Raw genomic sequence first — 22,063 nt, forward strand, 5'->3', positions numbered from 1 at the left:
CTTTCCTGGTCTGGAGTCGTTAGCTGTACAACTAGGTACCTTCTCAGAACTGACAAAGTTACGTCTTTCTAGTTTTAGCTTTACTTTATATCCATATTTCAAGTGGAGTACAACTAGGTGATTTAGTAGGGAGGTAGAGGACATGAATTACTTTTTCTAGGTAGGTAATTAAGAGTTACAGAGAAAGACAACTAGAAATCACCTTGCAACATAGAATGCTGAATTTTCCAGCATAAATAACATATTGCTACAACCAATGCAAGAGCACCGTATGAACCACCTTCACCGGTCAGAATTGATATATGGTACTTCCAGGCCAAACATAGCTCTCAAATTATATGCAATTGCTTCCCCTGCATTCTATTTTTAGATATGAATTTACTTTTTATTACGCACAAATCTAAATACTCCGAGACAGCCCTTAAATTACTAACCTGAATTCCGGCTTCTCAATATACTACAATCTTTGACTAACAACATTCAGGTAAGACATATTATCAAATACATTAAAATGGAATGCAACTACACTTTTCTTTAATCCTCTGCTTACCCAACCACTAATCACAACTACAAACATATAAATGATTACATTAATATCCTAAATTAGGTACTACCCAACCAAAACTATTAGCTTGAATTACTTACACCATTACAATATAACAAACTGATATATAAAGGACTAACATATGCATCTATTGAATTGATTAACAGAATATACAGAAATAAAAACCCGAAAGTTACGAAAAACCTACCTTTAGAGAAAATAGGGGTTTCTCTCCAACACCTATACATAGAATCAATTAAAAATATATACAAAATGATAATTAGCAACAAACATCTATACACCACATAATTACATACCAATAATGTATGGATATATATATATATATATATATATATTCGAGATTCTGGTGAGACGATCACCACTCGGCAGCGGAGATTTTTGCAAACGAGCTTCGGAACCTTGATCTCTCTCATTGGATTTGCTAATTTTCTATCGGACGCAAATTATTATGTACACATTTAAACAATTAAATTAAAATTGAGATAAAATTAAGATGTAATTTGTAATTAGAGCAATGAGTTGTGCGATTTTACGTACCATTCCGATGTTGAGACAATAAGATTGGCGAAGCGGTGGCGAACGAGACGATGGAGAAGATGTGGAACCCTGTCGCTTTTACCATTGAAACAGACCACCAATCTCCGCAAGCATCTACAAACAAATAAACATATAAAAAAAATAACACACAAATACCCTAGTTATAATATCCAATTTGGAAAAATACCCTAATTGAGACACCCGATTGTAGAAGAAGAACCGATTATAAAACAAGAAGACCCAGATATTAGTGAAGCCCCAAACCAATTATGTTGAGAAACTAAGAAGACCCGGTTGAATCCTTCTACAGTGAAGCCCCAACTTATAATTTATTTTGAAATCCCAAATCTATAATTGTTCAATTGAAAACTGAGAGATAGCGAGAGAGAGATATGTTTAGACTGATAGAAACCCTAGCTCGAGTCCAATTAGCCACTAGGAGAGAGAGAATGAGAAAGAAAGAATGAGGGGGAATGAGAGAGAATGAGAGGGAGATAAGATATGTCTGAAATTTTACCGCCTCTCCGAAAAATTTGAGCTCCCCTGATTGAAAGCCCAGCTAATTTCATTTCCTTTTTAATAAATTTTAAGTTTTAATAGTGTTTAAATTTTTTATTGATAAAAAACTATCAATTATTAATTAATACAGTTTATAAAATTTAAAAAAAAAATTTATCAATCTTAACTAATATTAATATTTTTGCTTAATTATATTATAAAAATTGATTAATTTTCATGTCAAATAATTATATATATTTAATTGTTTGTAAAATGTACTACTTTTTTATCCATTAATACCCTATTGTAACATAAATTCCTACATGTTACTCGTATGTAACACTTTGAATCTATAGTAACATGTTATAAAGGCTATGGTAACATCAAAAATTCTACGTTGCGGTAGGCTAAGATTAGCATACCTAAGGTAACATAATTTTGTAACATGCACGATTAAACCATTGCGATTGGCCATCTATGGTGTAGTGCACTAATTCATTTTTTATCCATAAGTAGAAAAATAAGGCTATTTTACTTGAAGACCAAAAAAACAAATTACAAGAACGTCTTTTTTCATTTCTACAATGGTGGGATTTCTTCGAGTCAGTTGAGAAAAATTCTTACTCCAAATGCCTCATAATATTTAAAGTTGTTCAAAACAAATTTCAAGCCCACAGACTATTAAAGCCGATATTCCCCTCTACTAATGTCATGTCCAATATTCTTCATTCCCTGGATTTGTTATTCACAATTTAAAATTTTATTAAAGGTCAACAATTTAGCATTGTTTTATCTTTCAAAATCAAGTGGTGGAACAATTTTAAAGAAGATCAAAAGATTTCAAAATATATCATCAACAAATGGGCATCAAGACAATAATTTATTATTAACAAAGAAGTTACCGCTTTCTTCTCCCAAATTTAAATGCCCAAACAAAAACCAGAAGCCAGTGCAAAAATCCTTACTTAAATTAGCAAATTATATAGATGATTCCGATAATGAAAGGAGTTCAACACATTTAGGTGATCACAATAAAGATGAGTAGCGCGGAATTTCTCTTGTTATTTCTACTATTGATTATTTGAGAAAAAGTCCAAAATACCCCCAATGTTTCAAATGTTCTACTTTACCTTTGTTTTGTTGTTATAATCAATTTATATATATACTTTTTAATCCAAAATTATTAGGGATAAAATAGTAAAAAGAGTTTAAATATTTCCTCTTACATGTACTTAATATTTATATTTATTTAAGTTATAATTTTGAAATAAAGAGACATCAACATACATTCCACTCAAAGGTGTGAAGATAAAAGTAGATTCCCAGTAAGAGTAAATTAACATTATCTGGACGACAAATCAACTTTCGATAAAAAAGAAATCTCACTCAAAGGCCTTTTGAAGATAAGGATTAAAGTATCCTCGCACTAAGAAAAAGAAAGACTCCCGTACAAGAAAGATAATGATGTATTTTAAGAAAAGAAAGAGGATAAACATTTTTTAAATATTGGAAAATGGAGAGAGTACAAAATACACTTGAAATTAAAAAGAAGAAAATATACACATCTGGTATGAGTGCATAACAACTATATTTTCAAAAAAATTATCAAGTTTTCTCAAGTTGTACAAAAATACTAGTAGATTACTTTCAGTTAATATAGTATACAAAGTCTAGTATATTAGGTTGAGTTAATATAATCAAAAGCGTTTTCAAGTATTCAAATCCCATATCTTATTCATGCCATGTTTATGCTCTTACCATATTTTAGTATTTTTGCCATATCTTAGTTTTATCAATATATCATGTATGTCATATCCAATGACAACCTTTTTATAACGATAACTAAAAACTAATGACAATTTTGTAATTAAATAAAATTTTAAGCCTCAAGTCATTAATCATATATCTTTATTTGATTAGTACGTCCATGATACACACCTGCTCACTATACATACAAATATATTTCTTATTCACCAAACTTCAATATATACATAAATATAATAACATTTATTCATAATTAAGATTAGGTAAAAATTACATCCCTACTAACATATATAAGCTTGCTTTCAGGATCATACAAATCCTACACTTTGGTTCATAACTCCTTTCTAAGGTTCACTACTATCTTATTACGATCGTCAAGTTCCATTATTTTAATACTAGAAACCTTCATATGAGCTAAGAACCCAAGTTCACGTATATGACCAACGTATGATTTTTTCTCAGTCCGGGCTTCATATGGTGTCTGTCACAATAAAGCTCGAGCGGGATATACTGAATGACAAACGGATTCGCCCTGCAACATGGATGGAACCTGCACCTTCTTTCGTGTAACTCCTTGCCATATCTACCATATTTAGGTTTCTTCACTTTACGAAGCCATTTTGCCGATGCGTGTACAGAGCAGTGAAATGCCTTATGATTCCTGCTTCCTTATAGTAGATTTAAAATCGTTTGACGAGAACTCCCATCTCCTGTCAATTTTGAATACTTTTACTTTCTTGTTTGATCCATCTTCAACCTTAGCTCAAAATTTCTTGAATGCAGTCAAAGCTTCATCCATGCTCTTAAGCATGTAAATCCATATGATTCGACTGTAGTCTTCCATCAAAAGACAAAAGAATTTATTTCATGCAGGTCTTTCTGGAAATATTAGACCACAAAGATCCCCATGAACTAACTCAAATACTTTCTTCGCACTATAATTGCTTTATTTAGAAATGATTTTCTGGTTAATCTTTCTTTCCTGCCCTGAGGCCGATCCTGCGGAGGCACTTTTGAGCCCTCCGTATTATCCTTACCTAAATAGGGCTAAATTGAGGCATAAGTGCTACATGCACCCCTCTAAGTCGAGTACATTGCTTTCGAATTCAATTCCCAAGTACATGGGCGAGCTATTACTCTATTAGGGGGACCTGAGGTTATATAATATTTTTAAAGAGGCTTTTGACATCGAACACCCATGGATAATACTTTTAGGTTGAGTATTTTTGGGCAGCCCACATAACATTTGATTATTTGACATCAAAGCTCACCCGTCTAGTGAAAAGTTCCTTAAAATTTGATTTTGGAATCATCATGTGATTACTTGTAAGTATCACAAATTCGACTCGACTACTTTTTCTTCACCATCTGGAATGCGTTTTGGTACTACTCTTTACTTGTTGAGTAACATCATATTTTTGTCTTTCTTCTCCTAATTTTACCAATAGGAGGGCATGCTCTTTATTTTCCAATTCCTCTAGTGGCTTCTTGTTTATGCTCCCTGGTTCGTCGAGGTTCCACGTAATGGCCAAAAATGTTGCAATTATAGCACCCAACCCTGCTTTTATCTCGTCCTCCACGACCTTTCATGTATGATTGTTCATATGTTCTTTATTTATTCGTTCGCTTAATCCATTTTTCTCGTACACTAACGTTTATCCTCGTCATTTTCTCTGTTTGACAATTTCTTCTTTGTCAATTATAATTGCCCCCCTAGTATTCTCATTCTGTCCTTCTAATTATTCTTCATGCATTAGGTAACCCAATAGCCAATTCTACCGATATCATCTCCAGATATCCAAATTGTTCTATTGTTAATGCACTTTTCAAAAATTTTGAAGGAACTATACGAAGCAATTTCTCACCATATATAATCACCTATTTCTTTTCCAAGAGCCCGAATAGTCAATATAATGCCATTCAGTTTCATGTAAAAATCATCAAGTTGTTCGGGGTTGTTCATACTTAATGACACGAACTCGACTTTCAACATCCGAATCTTTGATTTTTTCATTCATTCTGCGCCTAGACACATAATCTTGATCGCCCAGGCTTTCTTAGCCCTTTTTTTTACTGCAATAGACAACAACTGTTGGTGAGATTGCGAAGCTGTATGAATAGTAGACGTGATAACTCAATACTTGAACATGACAGGTAAATAATACTACGTCTACATATAAGAAACCAGGAAGAATTAAAGACAAGATATATATAAAGAATCAAAAGATTAGAAGAAGGTTGAAGTGTGTTTACAGGTAACTCAAAGAAGTTCATTAATATGTTTATGCCTTAGTGAAGAATAAAGGTTAAATACTTTCAGGGTTTCAGAAATGATGAAGATTCAATGTAAAAGTGCGACCAGAAAATTTCAGTGTATTAGCATTGAAAGAAGATGGACGGTGTTTGAAGCATAGGAATCTGAAGAACTGAAAACAGGGTATAGGTAAATGTTGAAGAAGACATCTGCAGCCTTGAAGTTATTCTCACCGAAAGGAGTTTAGTTATATGTTCAAGCGTTAGTGAAGAATAGTGAATGACGTATTCAAGATTGTAATAACAATGAAGATGGTGTCTGAGAACCAGAAAAGATTAAAGTACAAGTACAATTATTTATTGACAGTTAGTGTTTGAAGCGATAAATTTGTTGCAAGCTTCACAATGTAATCAAGAATATAATATGAAGACCTAAATCGAAGTTAGTCGTCTGTGAACTAGATCAGTTGCACTAGACATTAGCATTTTGTGAAAGAAATCTGAGTATTATCATTAGAAGAATTATTAAGTGAGGACTTGTATCTGGCTATGCAGGTTATATAGTTTATACGAAGACTTAAAGAGAAGACTTGAAGACGGAACAATTTAAGGGCTACAACGTTCTGCGGAAACTAAGTTAAAGTGATCAGTACCTTGTAGTAGGAGTCACTGGTCTTGACCTAGTAGGAGTAACAGGAAAGAAGTTAGAGCAGAAACTATCTCCAAACATGCATGTGTATAACTCTTGTAGCAACTTAAAATTATTTACTTGATCAAAATAATTCTAAAGCACTAATTGGTTCATACAAGGGAAAGTAAAGCTCTAAAACTTTGTAAGGCATTAGTTGTGCATACTAGGTAACCAAAGCTATGGATAATCGCCACTTAGCATTTTTCTTAATCAAATTGAAGCTAAGGCAGTTGGTGGTTACTAGAGTGCACTTCTAGTAGCCTTGTACTCGCAACCTAAGCTTACAAGGAAGCTCCATCCGCAAGTTAGCTGCCCCTTAGTGCCTTCTAGTCTCCACTTAGTTAGAAACTAAGTAAAGAATGCTACAAGGGAGGTCCAGGTCACAAGTTAGCATTTCAACAGCTCCTTGGTCACAACTAAGGTTATCCAAGGGAGTATATGCGCAAGTTACACTCCTTGGTGGTACTAAGAGTCGCGAGTGAGATTCCTAGGCACTTAAACTCTCAGCTTAGCATTCTAGGAGAGCATGGAGTCGGCACCTAGCTACAATGAAGTCTACAAGGTCGAAAGTAAGATTATTATTAAGGCAATCTATCATTCCATCCTTGTAATCGCCAGTAAGACTTGGAGATATAATTCCAAATGCTATTCCACTCTTCTATTCGCAAGTGAGCAAGGATAAAGCTCCCCGGAAGCAAGTCATCTCTCAACCACAACTTTATTGATTGATTAATTCATTTACTTGGTTAATATTTAGCCATGTAATCAAGATTGATATAAAGTATATACAACCAGCAGAAGAACAAAAAAAATCAGTTATTTTTCAGTTTATCTTCTTCTCAGATGAGAGCTCATAAAACAAGAAACAAAGATTTATAGAGAAGTTCAAGCACAATAAATATCCGTAAAACTTCTCAAACGATCGTCTTCGCATCACAACATTTTTTCTTGTAGGTCTTTTAACTTCCTACTTTTATATGCAGTTGGATGACCCTATTGTATCAATACACCCCAATAGCTTTATCCGAGCATTTGTACGGACTTCCAATGGCTTTTCAAAATCCGGAAGGCCGATGACCGGTTTAGTATCCACAGTTTATCTCAACTTCTCAAAAGCATTTCTACAACTCACGGTCCATTTCCATTTTGGGCGGAACAGATCTACTAATTTTTTGATTCCAAATCTACTAAACTAATCACTGAGATTTATGCCCGTCCATACACTATACTTAAATGATCTCTTTTCTAAGAGCATCTCGAATGATATATAGTCCTAGCTATAACATCTAGCATATAACTAATATGAACCAAATCCCTTTATGAAAAAATATTGAAAATCATATATATGTTCTATTGGCTTTATTTGTTATACCAAAATTTTATTCGCATTTTGGCTAGTGATAAACTTAACAATTATCGGGATCAGTGAAGCATTACATTATCCGGGACAGGTTGTATTTTATTATCAAGAACTTCCAGAATCCTTAAGAAACACTGCGACTGCCATGATATCTTTGATAGTTGGAATTGGCTTTTATTCAAGTGCTGTGGTCATTGGATTAATATACGTCCAGCTACAGAGTGGTTGCCTGATGATATTAATGAAGGAAGAGCAGATTATGTTTACTGGATTATGTCAGGAATTGGAATGGTGAATTTCGCCTACTATCTCATTTGTGCCAAGTTTTTTAACTATGGTGCTGCTATGAAGCTTAGTGTCCATTCTGATCCCTATGGAAATTAATGTGTGTGCTATATATGAATAAATAAGTACCATTAATAGTACTGCTTTCAATTGATATATGAAAGAGCAACTATACTGTATTTAGGCAGAATGCTGGATTTATTGGATGGATATTAGTATACATTTAGTATATATGTTATTACAAATTCTTGTATCTTTCAGTTTTTAACAAACCAAGGAGTGTAGTGTCTTTTTAAAATGCATAGAGCAGCACATATCTAGCATAAACCAACCATCCGAACATTCAATGGTTGTTCGTCACTTGCTTTGTGGAGCCTATATTTCCTCCAAGCCCTATTTGCGGAAACCCCCCTGGAAACTCACTTCTACATCGAACCACATTTTCTATCCTTCTACATCGGCAAACTCACTATCAACTATGAGTATGTCCTTGAAAGCCCTCTTACAAACTTCTGATACAATCTTTTCAACACTCTCAAGAATACTATTCCTTCTATGGTGAAACTCGAACAACTTGATGTGGCGAGAACATAACTTTCGAACGGAATACAGACAAATGTACTCGCTACCTATTTTCTCTCTCTCTAGGCACTTTAAAAATCCTGCAATTTCATTGGAAAGTTCATCAACCAGATGAAACGGCCAAGCAATCACTTTGTGGACGGGGTTGTGGCTGTAACGGATTCTTTCGAGCCAGATGAGGAATGCCACTACATGCATACATTCATCAATATTTCGACCAAGTTTATGGACTAGCCTGTAGAATAGCTTCCTTTCAATTGCATGGAAAAGATTAAAATCTTTGTTGCTGATTTTTTCTTCAACGAAATGCAGGGCTGGATCATACCAAGCAATCCATTTGCTGTCATGGCCATTGAACTCGGTTTCCATTGCTTTGACTTTACAAAATCACGGAAATATGAAGGATTTGAGATGAACGGAGACCAAAATGTTTTGAGATACATTTGATGGGTCGTGTATTGGTGAAGATTTGACTTGGCCAGGGGCCTTTTATATATAGCACACTTGGAGTGAATAGAGCTAGGGTTTAATTCAGAGGAGACGCGTCCTCTAGAAGAGGTGCATAAGTTAGGGTTTTATTTTTAATTTTATAATTCTCCTATTTCCTTTAAATCATGGTGTTAGACCTTTTACACCGTACAATACTCCTACCTTGACAGCATTTACACATTAATTACTAACATATTACAACCCTTTCTTATGCCCCTATTTTAATGACATTTTTATTTTTTGAGTGATCTTAGTGGCACTAAAATTTTGTATCAAAATTTGTTGCAAATAACACGTGGAAAACTATATTTTGTGAGCAATATATATGCATCATGCACCCATCATTTTATAAAAATTACAACCGATCATACCAATAAACTCTTGTTATATTACGTTATGTGTAATATGAGACAAATTTTGGGGTAAATTTTTGGAAACTGTATATAGCCTTGGAATTGAGTTTTTGGGAACTCTATCATTTCTCTTATTTTTTTACTAACATGTCTTATATATAGCCTTAGAATTGAGTACATGTTTTAAAATATTCTCAGCCAAAGCCTTAGGAAGTTTGACAATCCGGAATAAATTGTTAACTTCTGAGCTACCCAATGCCATATTTATTAATTTGATTATTGAGTTGAAACCGTACAAAATAAACATAGGTGTTTATAATGTAATATTCTTTTAAGATAAATAGGCCCCTTAAAAATTTAGCTTAATTTAAAAATTATTAAAAGTACATTAAATAAAAAAATTATTTTAGAGTTTTTAAGATGTATTTAAACAATCCCCCCAATGTTAGGTCCATGTGCTAAAATACTAACTATATATCAAAGTTTAAGTATATAACACATCACTAAAAAATATATTATTTTAATTTTAATAATGTAATATAGTGTAAATATGAATGTTATTCTCGCTGGTGGCTATCTATAATCACATTTTCTTATATATACATTTTCTTTTCCGAACAGTTAATTTAATGGTTATAATGAACTTGTTAGGTTTTGTATGAAAAAGGTTTAATATACCACAAAAATGTTGAGGAATCAATTTAAAATAAGTTACTGGAATAGATTTCAAGCCCTTGTTCGGTCACACCCGCAAGGAAGAAGAGAGTGCTGAATATTTTTCCTCTATTCACCTACAATGAAAGAATAAGTTAACTTGAAAGATTGTAGGTTCAAGACTTTAGAGCTCTGAAGTAACTTGCGAGTGTGAGTATGAATGTGTAGAAATTATATTCAAACCTCAGATTTAACACCTTCTTAATTAAATTGATGGTGTGAGTGTGTGTGTGAATGTGTATGGAATGTATTCAAACCTCAAAAATGACACCTCCTTAGTTCAATTGGTGATAGATACATTGGTGATAGATATAGAGAAACATTATGGGTGAGTGGATTGTCCTATGGATTCTTCACTCAAATTCAACCACCGACTCATTCCCCCTGTAGGCCTTCGTCTCTTGGGCGTCCTAAACCGGCAATGTACTCTCGACTCAACTTAATGGGCCTAGTCAACTGGGCCAACATCACTAATATGTCCTTTTCCTTCAATCATACAAGAGCGTGGGCAATGGACAATGATTGAGGCCCATTTTCGAGTAAAACTCTAAGACTCTTTGTCGAGATACAACGATCAGTCTTTGGGATAAGGATGACAATGAGACGAAACCGTCACTCTGGGACACCGGACTAATCATTGATAATATTTTTATGTCTCGAGATTTGAGTCCCCATCAGAGCTGTTGAATTCCAAAGATTATAGTAATCGGTACTGGTACTCACAAGAAAATGTATATGATCATCTCGTGCTGAATGGTCCATGTCCATCATTTTCTAATTGGATATATGAAGTGTCAATCGATAAGTTCAGAAAAACTAGTAATGATGAGATGAACTATGACAGAGGTACCTAGGTGATGATTTCGATGAAATGATTCACAATGAAGATAAAGATAGAAATAGCATGAATGAAGCCATGAAAGATTTTTATAAGGTTGTTGAGGAAGGAAAACAACCACTATTTCCCAGGTCTTTGAATTCACTCATTTAGGTTTCATGGTTAGACATTATCAATTAAAGTGCAGTCATGGTTTTACCAAGTCTGTATTCAGCAGTATTCTACAGTTGGTTAAGAAAGCATTTACTGATGTACATCTGCTTTCTTCTTTTATAGTTCCATAAAAATGATAAGAGATTTAGGGATTGATTATAAAAAATACATGCTTGTCCAAACGATTGCATGATATACTCGGCTGAAAATGTTAATAAAATTGAGTATACATTTTGTGGTGTGTCAAGTCCCTAAAAAAGACAACAATGCACATGTTTGTACTTAAAAGAACATATTTCTAAGGTTCGTGCAAAAGTCTTGAGATACTTTCTCTAAGAACTCATGAATGACATGCAGTGGGTTAGACAAAAGATGGAAAGTTAGGACATTGAGCGGATGCAGAAGGGTGGAAGTCGATGGATCCCTGCCATCTAATTTTGCCGCAAAAATCTAAAATATTTGGTACGGTTTAGCCGCGAATGACGTTATTCCTTACCGATCAATGAATATAAGTCACAACAATTGGCCTATTATTTTAGTCAATTATAATCTTCCTCCTTGGTTGATTATGAAATCAGAAAATTTTATCAACAGTAACCCATGGTCTCGTATACACTGGTAATGACATAGATGTCTATATGCAGCCACCAGGTGCAGAGTTAAAACAAATATGGAAAGTAGGTTTAGAACCTTACAATACCGTTAATGACCAATAGTGATTTTTCGGGGTACACACTTTTATCGGGGTGGAAAATCAAGGGTAAATTAGGTTGTCTTAATTGCCACTTCTTCACTTCTTTATCCAATCTGAAATATAGTTGAAAAGTTTATAATATGAATCACCAAAAATTTCTGCCTCCTGACCATAAGCATAGATCAGATTGTAGAAGATTTTAAGTACACCTACATCATTTTGGAATAGACATTGAAGCACTATTATCTCGATATGAGAATTATTTCTAGAATCGTGATACAAAGGAAAGAAAAATGAGACAGGTTGTCCGTTCAAAAAGAAGTCCATCTTTTTCAGTTACCATATTAGAGGGAAAATTTAGTTAGACATTGTTTAGATGTCATGCATATAGAAAAATATATGTGTGATAAAATATTAGGGACTTTGTTGAATATTGGCGGCAAGACGAAAGATCATCTCAGCGCTCAAAAAGTTCTTTAAGAATTGAGTATTCAGAAGGTTCTTCACCCTATGAGAATTGGTGATAAGAATCAATACGAAATGAGAGCAACAATTTTTGACATGACGAAAAAAGAAAAGAAAAGATTATGTTCAGTGTTCCAGAATGCGAAACTTCCACATGGAACCGTATGTAATATTAGTCGATGCGTGCAAATTAGTGAAATAAAGATGTTTGGGTATAAAATTCATGACGTGTAATTTATGCTTTAGTATTTACTATAATTTATTGACGTTAAGACCTCAATACAGATGTTGCAATGACTTTGATGAGACTGAGTGCATTTTTTGGAGTTATGCGACAAAGTGATTGAGTTGGAAGATATTTCAAAGTTGCAAGCAAAAATAATAGAAATGCTCTGCCAGTTAGAAACTATATTCCCACCCGCATTTTTTGATATTGTGGTTCACATTCTAGTTCACTTGTGAAAGAAAATGGAATTCGGAGGACCAATGCACCTTAGATGGATTTTTGGAATTGAGTGATACCTGGGTAAATTGAAGTCGTATGTCAACAATAGAAGTAAACCAGAAGGGTCCATTGCTAAAGGGTATTTGGAAGAAGAGTGCGTGGAATTTTATTCTAGATTTCTAAGTGATGCTATTAAAGCAATGATAAAAGAGAACATAAATGTTGGATACTCTATTGGGTCGAGAAGAAACAAAAGATGGTAAATATGTAGAGTTGGCATAAAAGGTTTCAATTAATGGTCATCGATATAAGCTTTTTAACTGTAGAAATGTCAAAATTAAAAAGATGATTGTGTAAAGCCGATTAAAGTCGATTCCTAGTATTTATTCAATTAAATAGAGTAGTTTAAACTAGTACTATGTAACACTAATAACTTTTTATTTATGAATTATAGGGAACATCGTACCTTACTTGATAGTCATGAAAAGTCAAAGAGGTACACAAGAAAAAGAACACAAATAAAAGAATTTTATCACTGGTTGAAAGATGAGGTAAAAAACCGAAAAAACCTTCACCAAAATTATTAATTTTGGCAAGGGACCCCAACGAGAAGTTAAGAAGTTTTTTGGCTATGTCATAAACATATTCAGATTCCATATAAAGATAAGAGATGCCAACTGTACTACATAAAATAGCGGTATCATTTTGATAGCCATAACCACCAGTTTTACGAGTTATAAAGATAAAAACCCAACAATCGGAGATGTTACTTACCATGGAGTAATAAAATAAATTACTAAATCAGATTATTGGGGAGCAATTTCGGTAGTTCTGTTTCGTTGTTTTGGTATGAAATGGATAAGAATTGTTTTAGGCTTACACGGATTGAAAAGAATTTGCATTTTATTGTAAATAAACTACCGAAGGGATACCATGACATAGGCGAAAAATCTAATATACTTGAAGATGTTTATGGACCCACTATACCCGATGTAGAATTGAACTCTGAATATGAGAACCATATAAGAATGATGATGTAGTTGGTGTATGGATTACATGTCGAGTGAAGTGTGCCTTTAATTTTCTAGTGGAGATGAAGCAGACGATGAATTTTTTGAATTAATGGACTTGCTATTTTTTATTTATTTTCATTATGTCATGTTCTTTTCTCGTAATGCAATCTCTTACGTGTAACTGATTAATATTGTGTTGTAATCGGTACCACTAAACATTGTGCTTGTAATTATTCCCGTGAAACCTTCTCGTACTTATTCATGACTATTTGTATATATATTAATATTTATCAAAATTGACCTTGTACTTATTAAATGTTGTCTTCTTATACTGGTAAAATGTATGGATTAATGAATTTTCTTGTTTTTTTCCTTCTCAGGAAAAATATTTTTTTCTCAGGTCCTACGACAAGGGAGAGTTTTAGAAAAATAAATATTCATGTAAAAGCTGCTTCACAATTGCTAAAGATATTGACCCCATTAATTATGGAATATATGAAAGATGATCTTCGATATACTAAAATTGGAGGAGTATATGAAAAAAACAAGGTGAAGGTTGGAAATTAATCGCTACTAAAGCAGAAGCAATTCGTGTTGGAGAAATAATGAACCGTGGTTCTTACTTAGATCTCAATGTTGACACGGTTGTCAACAAAGCTATTGAGGCTGCAAGTTAGTCCTAACCCCATGTAATCGTTAGATTAATGACTCAATTTTTTGAAGGTAAACTGTATTTTCCTATATTTCTTGTATTGTGAATCAATTTGAGAAATGATGTTATTTTTAATTATGTCATAATTATTATTTTAGGTGCTGACTTCTAGTTGAAAATAAAGTTGTGATGGTTAAGACCTTAAACAACAACAACTAGATAAAATGAAGCTAGCCAAGAATGCATATGATGAGGGTGAGAAAAAATCGGTGAAAAGGAGCCTTATCAGAAGATTGACAAAAAGGTAAAAAAACTTGTGAAAAAAGAACAAATATGCAAGTGATCAGCAGAGGAAAAAGAATGCAAGTGAAAAGGACAAGGAAATTTATACAGAAAAAGTGAAGAGAAAATCAGGTGACAAGATAATTTTGGTTTTTTCGTATGATAATAGCACCATATGATTTTACACACTTTTTTGTGGTTTTAATGCAGGGGAATATTGATGATTTCAAAATAAAAAGAAAGCTGAGAGCGGAAGAAAATCAGAGACAAATAGAAAAACTTAAATTAAAGGAAAATGTGGTGGAGTTTGTTGAACCCTCAACAAAATCAAAAAAATGAAAATGGCCATACTGGTATAATCTGATATGGAATTGGAATTTGATAGTCCTTTTGTTTCGGGACATGACATTTTAAGTGATGAAGAAGACGTCCAGGTAATGATTTCCAATGTATGACATTGTATTTTAAGTGATGAAGAAGTCGTATCTGAAATGGTGTTGGCCTTATTTTACTACTTTAGCGAAAAAAGAAAATTTAAAAGGAGAAGGATGTAATAATTAGACGAACAATTCGCTTTTCAATTAGAAATGCTCAAAAGGTAAATGTCTCAATATATTTAAATTTTATGTGTTTTATAAAAATATTTGTAGAATGTATGTGTGGTTATCTGATTTTTTTTTTCATGACGACTGGTAGGGAGAAATTACCACCTACCTTAGAACAACAACTAGTCCCCCTTCAACACTCTCCACTGCCTCTACCCCCATTACCTGTTCATTTTACCACGCTAGAAAGAGTTTCGTATAATCAAGAAATTGGTACGATGGAGGCTTACTCGGAAATGCAAAAACAAAAAATGGAAATGAAAGAGCAAGAAACACATTCCAATGTTGTGAATATCTTGAAATCTCATCACATTACCAATGACGAATGTATTTGAGACATAATTTTTAATTTATAATTACTAGTTTTATTCGAGTAAATTCTTGATTACGTGAAATAATTCGTCTATACTTTCATAGGTTAAAGTAGTACATAAATTCAAAGCTGCAGAGGACCTACGAAAATAAATGATATCATCACATGGAATCTTGAGGATAATCCATTGGTCTAATTAAATTCTTAATTCCAGCCTCACTAAAAAAAGATAAATTAGTTAATGCAGTGAGTAGTTTATTGGAGACGGTAGCTCTTTTATACATTGTTGTTGATTTCAATAATTGATCTAAAATTCTAGAGGAAGAAAAAAATTGATGCAGGAGTATGTCAAGGTAAAAAGCATTATTTTTTTTTCATTGACCAGTTCAATAATGACATGTACCATATAAACAACAAGCCTGTAAACATTCTAATGGAACAGTTCACGGTGATGCTGAAGTACTGGAGTGATGAAGATGTGCAGAACAAAGCTGAAAAGATGTAAACAATTATAAAATACTGAGTGATACTCATACTTTCGGGCATACAGTTTTTCCTAACTTCGTAGTACAATGGTATGCTAAGCCCTTGATCATTTTTTCACGAATTAAGTTCATTTCTTTACGAATGGTAATTCTATATTTTTTTAACTTAGAATGACTAGTAGTGCTATTATGTTGCGTTATAGTGGGATTATGATCATGGATGAGACATATTCATATTTTGTGAAAGCTGTTCCTATGCAGATTTATATAGGTAAAAAGAAAATGAAGAAGTTGGGGGATGTTCAAATTTTGGTCGGTGACATGGTTTGTGAAGTTGGATCACAGGTTAGCGACTCATCTCTACAAGGGAGCGAACTAGGTAATTTTCTTGTTGGGCCTAAGTTAATGTCTACAAGGGTTGGAGGCGCTGCTGGAACTCAAGTCAGGATGGATTTGATGAGTGGCCGACTGGGCGTCTACACATGGTCATCAGGTTTTGGTGACAAAAGGGGGAGAAATTGTGGAGGTTTATCTGATCAACTTATGGTAGCTGGTTGGGTTTTGCAGTGGAAGTAACCGCATATGAATTTGCATCCTTGGTTCATGGGTGTTGATTTTGCTACTTGGAGAAATGGACTTCTCAGAATTGTTGATGATTTTATGAGGATATCCAACTCAGGAGGTGTGGGAGGGTTTGTAAAACCCTTAGACTGGATTGGAATTATAGATTTTGATTTGCTAGGCAGCCAAGTAAAATTGGGACCAAGCATCAACAGGAGGCGACACGGACTAGTCGCCACGCGGCAACACTGAGTAGGCACCAGGCAGCGACACAGACTAGTCACCCGGAGCTGACTCAGATGGGGCGCGATGACGACTCAAGATAAATTTGGTTGGCTGATTTATGTGTGGGCAACATTGAGGTGAGAGCTTAGCTTGGAGTCCAAAAATGACTAAGGGTTAAGTCAAAAACCTGGGCACATGTGTGGCACATGGGAGATGATTTATATATACATTATATATACATATGTGTTGGATTATGTACTAGTGGGTTGCTGGAATAACTACCTTACAGTTGGGGTTCAAGGACTTGGTGAAAAAATTCGAATTTGAAGGCATTTGAATTCCGGAACTGCTTGTAACTGCCAGCAGTTGGAGCTACTGGGGTTGTATGGGCTGCTGGGGCTGCGATCAGGCTTTAGTATATATATAGATTGGCATTTTCTGAATATATAAGTATCATTCTGTACAAATTCATATTATATTCTGCACTTGTACAATATTCTAGGAAGTAGGCAAAGTATATAAGCATATCTTGAGGTTGTATTCTTATATTATTGGTCAATAAAAGGTTGAGCATTCAGGCTCGTAAATCTGTTGTGTCCTTACATTTGATTGGTAATACTACACCAGAAACTGAATCAGACAACACCTATTACACAATGGTGGCCAATAAAACTGTTGTCTCAAAAAATCAGACAATGATTAATTGGTAGTTGACCAAAAAGCCTTGTATCATTCTGTTTCACACAATGGTGATTCAACTTATTCGAAATTGTTGTCTAAATGGTGCCCCTGTGCTCCAATGGGACAATGGTTGTATTTATCCTCATTGTGTGACATCTATTGGCACAAGTGTTGTTTAGGTCACAATAAACCGGTGTACTTTCTATGGTTTTACACAATGGGTTTTAAGGACTGTTGTGCAACTTAGACAACGGTTTTCCGGTACCAATGTGTTATTTATTTGAGACAATAGTGCAGAAAAACCAATGTTAGAAACAAAGCATAACAGACAATAGTTTATCACCCCTGTTGAGTAAAAGAGTTTCAGACAATGGTGTCTTACTCGTTGTCTGAATCACCTGCATTAGAAAATATGTTACAACAACTTTTATGAAAAACCGTTGTCTAATTTTCAGAGGGTTTTAAAAAAATTGCCTAAAACATAAATCTTTAGACAAAAAGCAAACCAAATGCTTTAAGAACATTGTCAAATAAATGCTTCCAACAAGTTGTCAAACCAGATGTACAAAAAACTTCTCAACCTAACTGAAAGGTACAAATTACATATAACAATTCTTGGATAAAAATCAAACCAAATCCTTCAAGAACAATGCCAAAACAAATCTTACAATAAACTGTCCAACCAAATTTGATTTAGTACAAATTATAAGCAAAGGGGATAACATAGGCACTTATAGGCAACATCTGATCAGTTGATATAATTATGGAAGTTGAATCATCTCTTCTTCCTCCCGCATGTAACTTCTATTTTCTTCCTCGACTTCATCAACAGTTGGGAACATGGTGACATCTACCTCATTTTCAAGTTCAATTTCTACGGATCCCTCATTTTCATCGTCACTTTGATCATCGAACTTGTTTGGTAATTTTAATACAACTGACCAGAATTTTTCAAGAGGGTCGTCAATGTAACAAACTTGCTTGACATGTTTACCTAACACAAAAGGGTCGTTCAGAAAACCTAACTTGTGTAAATTAACAACTGTGTATCCTAAATCATCTGTCTTAACCCCTTTGTTCATATCTACCCAATTGCACCGAAAGATAGGGACTCGAAAATGGTTATAGTCCAACTCCCAAATACTTGTGATTACTCCATAAAATGTATGTGAAATATGTTCAATGTTCTTATCCTTATCCTGCACGAGCATTGTATTAGCATGAACACAAACACCGTTGCATTGAACTTGTCGCGTATCATCACGATCTTTTGTGCTGTAGGTAACACCATTGACTTTGTAGCCACTGAATGTAGGGACATACTTGTTAGGCCCTTCTGCAAGCCACATTACCTCCTTAGATACCATACTTTTCACATCAAGCAATTCTGACGAAATCTGTCCAAAAAATAAAATACCAAAGCAATTAGACATTTACTTGATTTCTTTAAATTAGAAATAAATTATTGTCTAGCTATTACCTTCTTTTGAAACCAATTAGGGAATGTTTCATTTTGCTTGTTCTTAAGCCATTCTTCATCATTTTCATGTAATGGATATCTTGCCACCAAGAAGGCCATATGTTCACTGTGAGTAAATCAATTTCAGCTTTTGTTGAAAAAAATCATAAAATCATGGATCAAAAAACAGATGTATTTATTACTGAAAAATCAGAAATCTAAATAAAGAAACTTACTTGAAATATGGGGTCAATTCATTACTGTTTTGAAGAAGACACAGATGTGCTTGGTGCAAATCCTTGATGCTCGGCTTTATCATTGTTGCACCAGATAAGGGTCTGTATTTCTCCTTGTTCTTATCCCTTCCCGGTAACCCAACTGGTTGTTCTTCAAAATTAACTAAACACTCAACCGCCTCTTCTGCAATATAGGCCTCAGCGATGCAACCTTCCGGATGAGCCCTGTTTCGAACATATCCCTTGAACATCTTCATATATCTCTCGAAAGGATACATCCAACGTAGGAAGATAGGACCACAAAGCTCAACTTCTCTTACAAGATGAACTGAGAGATGGATCATTACATCAAACAAGGAAGGGGGGAAGTGCTTTTCTAGCTGGCATAAGGTCTCCACCAAGTGAGACTGCATTTTTTCTAATTTATCGACCTCAATGACTTTACTACAAATTGCCTTGAAAAAAAGGCAAAACCTGATAAGAGTGCACCTGACCTGTTTTTGAAGTACTGACCGAAGTGCGATGGGGAGCAAGTGATGCAACATTGTGTGACAGTCGTGAGATTTCATTCCAACAAGTCGCAGAGTGTCCATTGATACTATACCCTTAAGGTTCGAACAAAAACCATCAGGTAACTTCATGCCAATCAAGGACGAGCAGACAATCTTTTTTTCTTTATGCAATAAGTTCCAAGATGCCATCGGTAACTTCTCTTTTTTTCCAGAATTTTTTGGTCTCAGCTCCATTCTTATTCCCATTTCAGCCATATCAATACGAACAGATTCTCTATCTTTTGTCTTCCCGGGAATATTTAGCAATGTACCGGTTAAAGCCTCGCATATATTTTTTTCTATATGCATCACATCGAGGGTATGGCGAACTGGCAAAAACTTCCAGTACTCAAGCTGAAAAAATATAGACATCTTTTTCCAAATTGGTCGAGGTTCCCCTTTTTTCCACTGAGGTTGGTTTTGTGTCTTACCATAAACATGGTCCGCTAGTGGTAGTACCCTTTCTAACACCTCCTCTCCAGTTAAAGGAATAGGTTCTGATAACTTCTCCATGGTGTTATCAAAGGCTGATTTTTGCCTTCGATATGGATGATTTCTGGGCAGCCATCTACGATGTCTCATAACCACCGTCTTTTTGTAAGTAGCCAACCTGGTAGCTTTTGTTTTATCAACACAAACTACACAAGCATTATATCCTTTAATGATGTTACCCGACAAGTTTCCTAAGGCTGGATAATCACTAATTGTCCACAATAAAATTCCTCTTAGTATGAAAGACTCTTTCTTAAATGCATCATAAACTTGTTTCCCATGCCACAATTTCTGCAAATCTTCTATAAGTGGTTGAAGGTATACATCAATATCATTTCCAGGCTGATTTGGTCCGGATATCAATAGACTTAGCATAATGTACTTTCTCTTCATACAAAGCCAAGGTGGGAGGTTGTAAATTGAAAGCAACACAGGCCATGTTGAGTGATCACTTCCTGGTCCATGGAAAGGATTAAATCCATCGGAGGATAAAGCTAACCGAAGGTTCCTAGCCTCTGCAGCAAACTCAGGCCACCTTTGATCGACATCCTTCCATGTCTTTGAGTCAGCCGGATGTCTAATTTTACCATCATTTTGTCGCTCGGTTTTATGCCAAGTCATGTCCTTCGCAATCTGAGCTGTATTGAACAAATTTCTCAATCTTGGTATCAATGGAAAGTACCATAGAACCTTAGCAGGGATCCCTTCCAATTCTTCTCCTTTCTTGTTTAACTTCCATCTAGATGCCCCACATATTCGGTAAATCGTCTCATCTTCGTCCCTCTCACCGCGGTATAAGAGACAATCATTCGGATACACATGTATTTTTTCATAATCCATGCCTAAAGTACATAAAGTTTTCTTGGCTTCACCAAAAGATGAAGGCATACTGTTGCCTTCCGGAAGCATTGATGCAAGCAAAAGAAGGACATCGGAAAAGCATTTATCAGAAATACCATGTTTTGCTTTTAAATTATACAACTTGACTAAAGCTCTCATTTTTGTAAAACTCTCACATCCAGGATAAAGTGGTTCATTTTCACCTTGAACATGATTCATAAAATCAGAAGAATCTAACGAAATATCCTCATCATCGACAATATCCTGCCCCATTCTCATGTTTGTAGGATAAACGGATGATTCCTGTTCAGAAACTACATGACTTTGTACATAATTTGACTCTCCATGCCATATCCAACACGTATAGGTTTGATCAATACCATATTGATAAAGATGATCCTTAACAGTCTGAGCATTCCAAGATTTACTATGAGCACATCTTAAGCATGGACAACTAATTTTATTTTGTTTAAACCCATTCAGAAATGCAAAATTTAACAATTCATCCACTCCAAGTTTAAATTCTTGTGTTCTTCTATCTGCTTTCAACCAAGATCTATCCATTTTTACTCAACCAAGTTTAAACCCATTTTTTTGCTCAAATTCCACAAACATATATATTCCATAAAACTCGATATGGACCCTTATTAAAATTCTCCAAATAGATATGAACCCTAATTTCAAGTTCTCCAAATCGATATAAACACCAAATCCCCAAATTGATATGAATTCAGCAGAAACTTACCTGAGTTCAGCAAAGTGAAGTTCCCCTGGATTACTTCAGACATCAAAGAACTGAGACAAATATATGGTTAAGAAATGGTGTATGAAGGAGACAGTAAAAGAGGCATAATAAAACATAGATACTTCAGACAGACAATGATCACGTATAATAATGCTAGTCAAACTACTTTATTGCTAGTCAAAATTATTTACACTTTCCCCCTCTTTCACCAGTGTTCCCACTTATATTTTTTTTGAA

The 22,063-nt window shown here is 34.4% G+C and overlaps 2 protein-coding genes across 2 annotated transcripts; both read right to left on the reverse strand.

Moving 5' to 3' along the window:
- Positions 1–8,397: 8,397 nt before the first annotated feature.
- LOC141696327 (uncharacterized) lies at positions 8,398–8,904 on the reverse strand. Its single transcript, XM_074500482.1, has one exon. The coding sequence runs from the start codon at positions 8,902–8,904 to the stop codon at positions 8,398–8,400; it is 507 nt and encodes a 168-aa protein (XP_074356583.1).
- A 9,360-nt stretch (positions 8,905–18,264) lies between these two features.
- Positions 18,265–21,645, reverse strand: LOC141696328 (uncharacterized). Its single transcript, XM_074500483.1, has 3 exons — positions 19,199–21,645; positions 18,984–19,089; positions 18,265–18,900 (listed from the first exon to the last, which is right to left on the reverse strand). Exons 1-3 carry the CDS (start codon positions 21,643–21,645, stop codon positions 18,265–18,267), a joined length of 3,189 nt encoding a protein of 1,062 aa, XP_074356584.1.
- Positions 21,646–22,063: the final 418 nt, after the last annotated feature.

This window comes from Apium graveolens, chromosome 11 (genome assembly GCF_009905375.1).
Source record: "Apium graveolens cultivar Ventura chromosome 11, ASM990537v1, whole genome shotgun sequence".
Classification (NCBI taxonomy): domain Eukaryota; kingdom Viridiplantae; phylum Streptophyta; class Magnoliopsida; order Apiales; family Apiaceae; genus Apium; species Apium graveolens.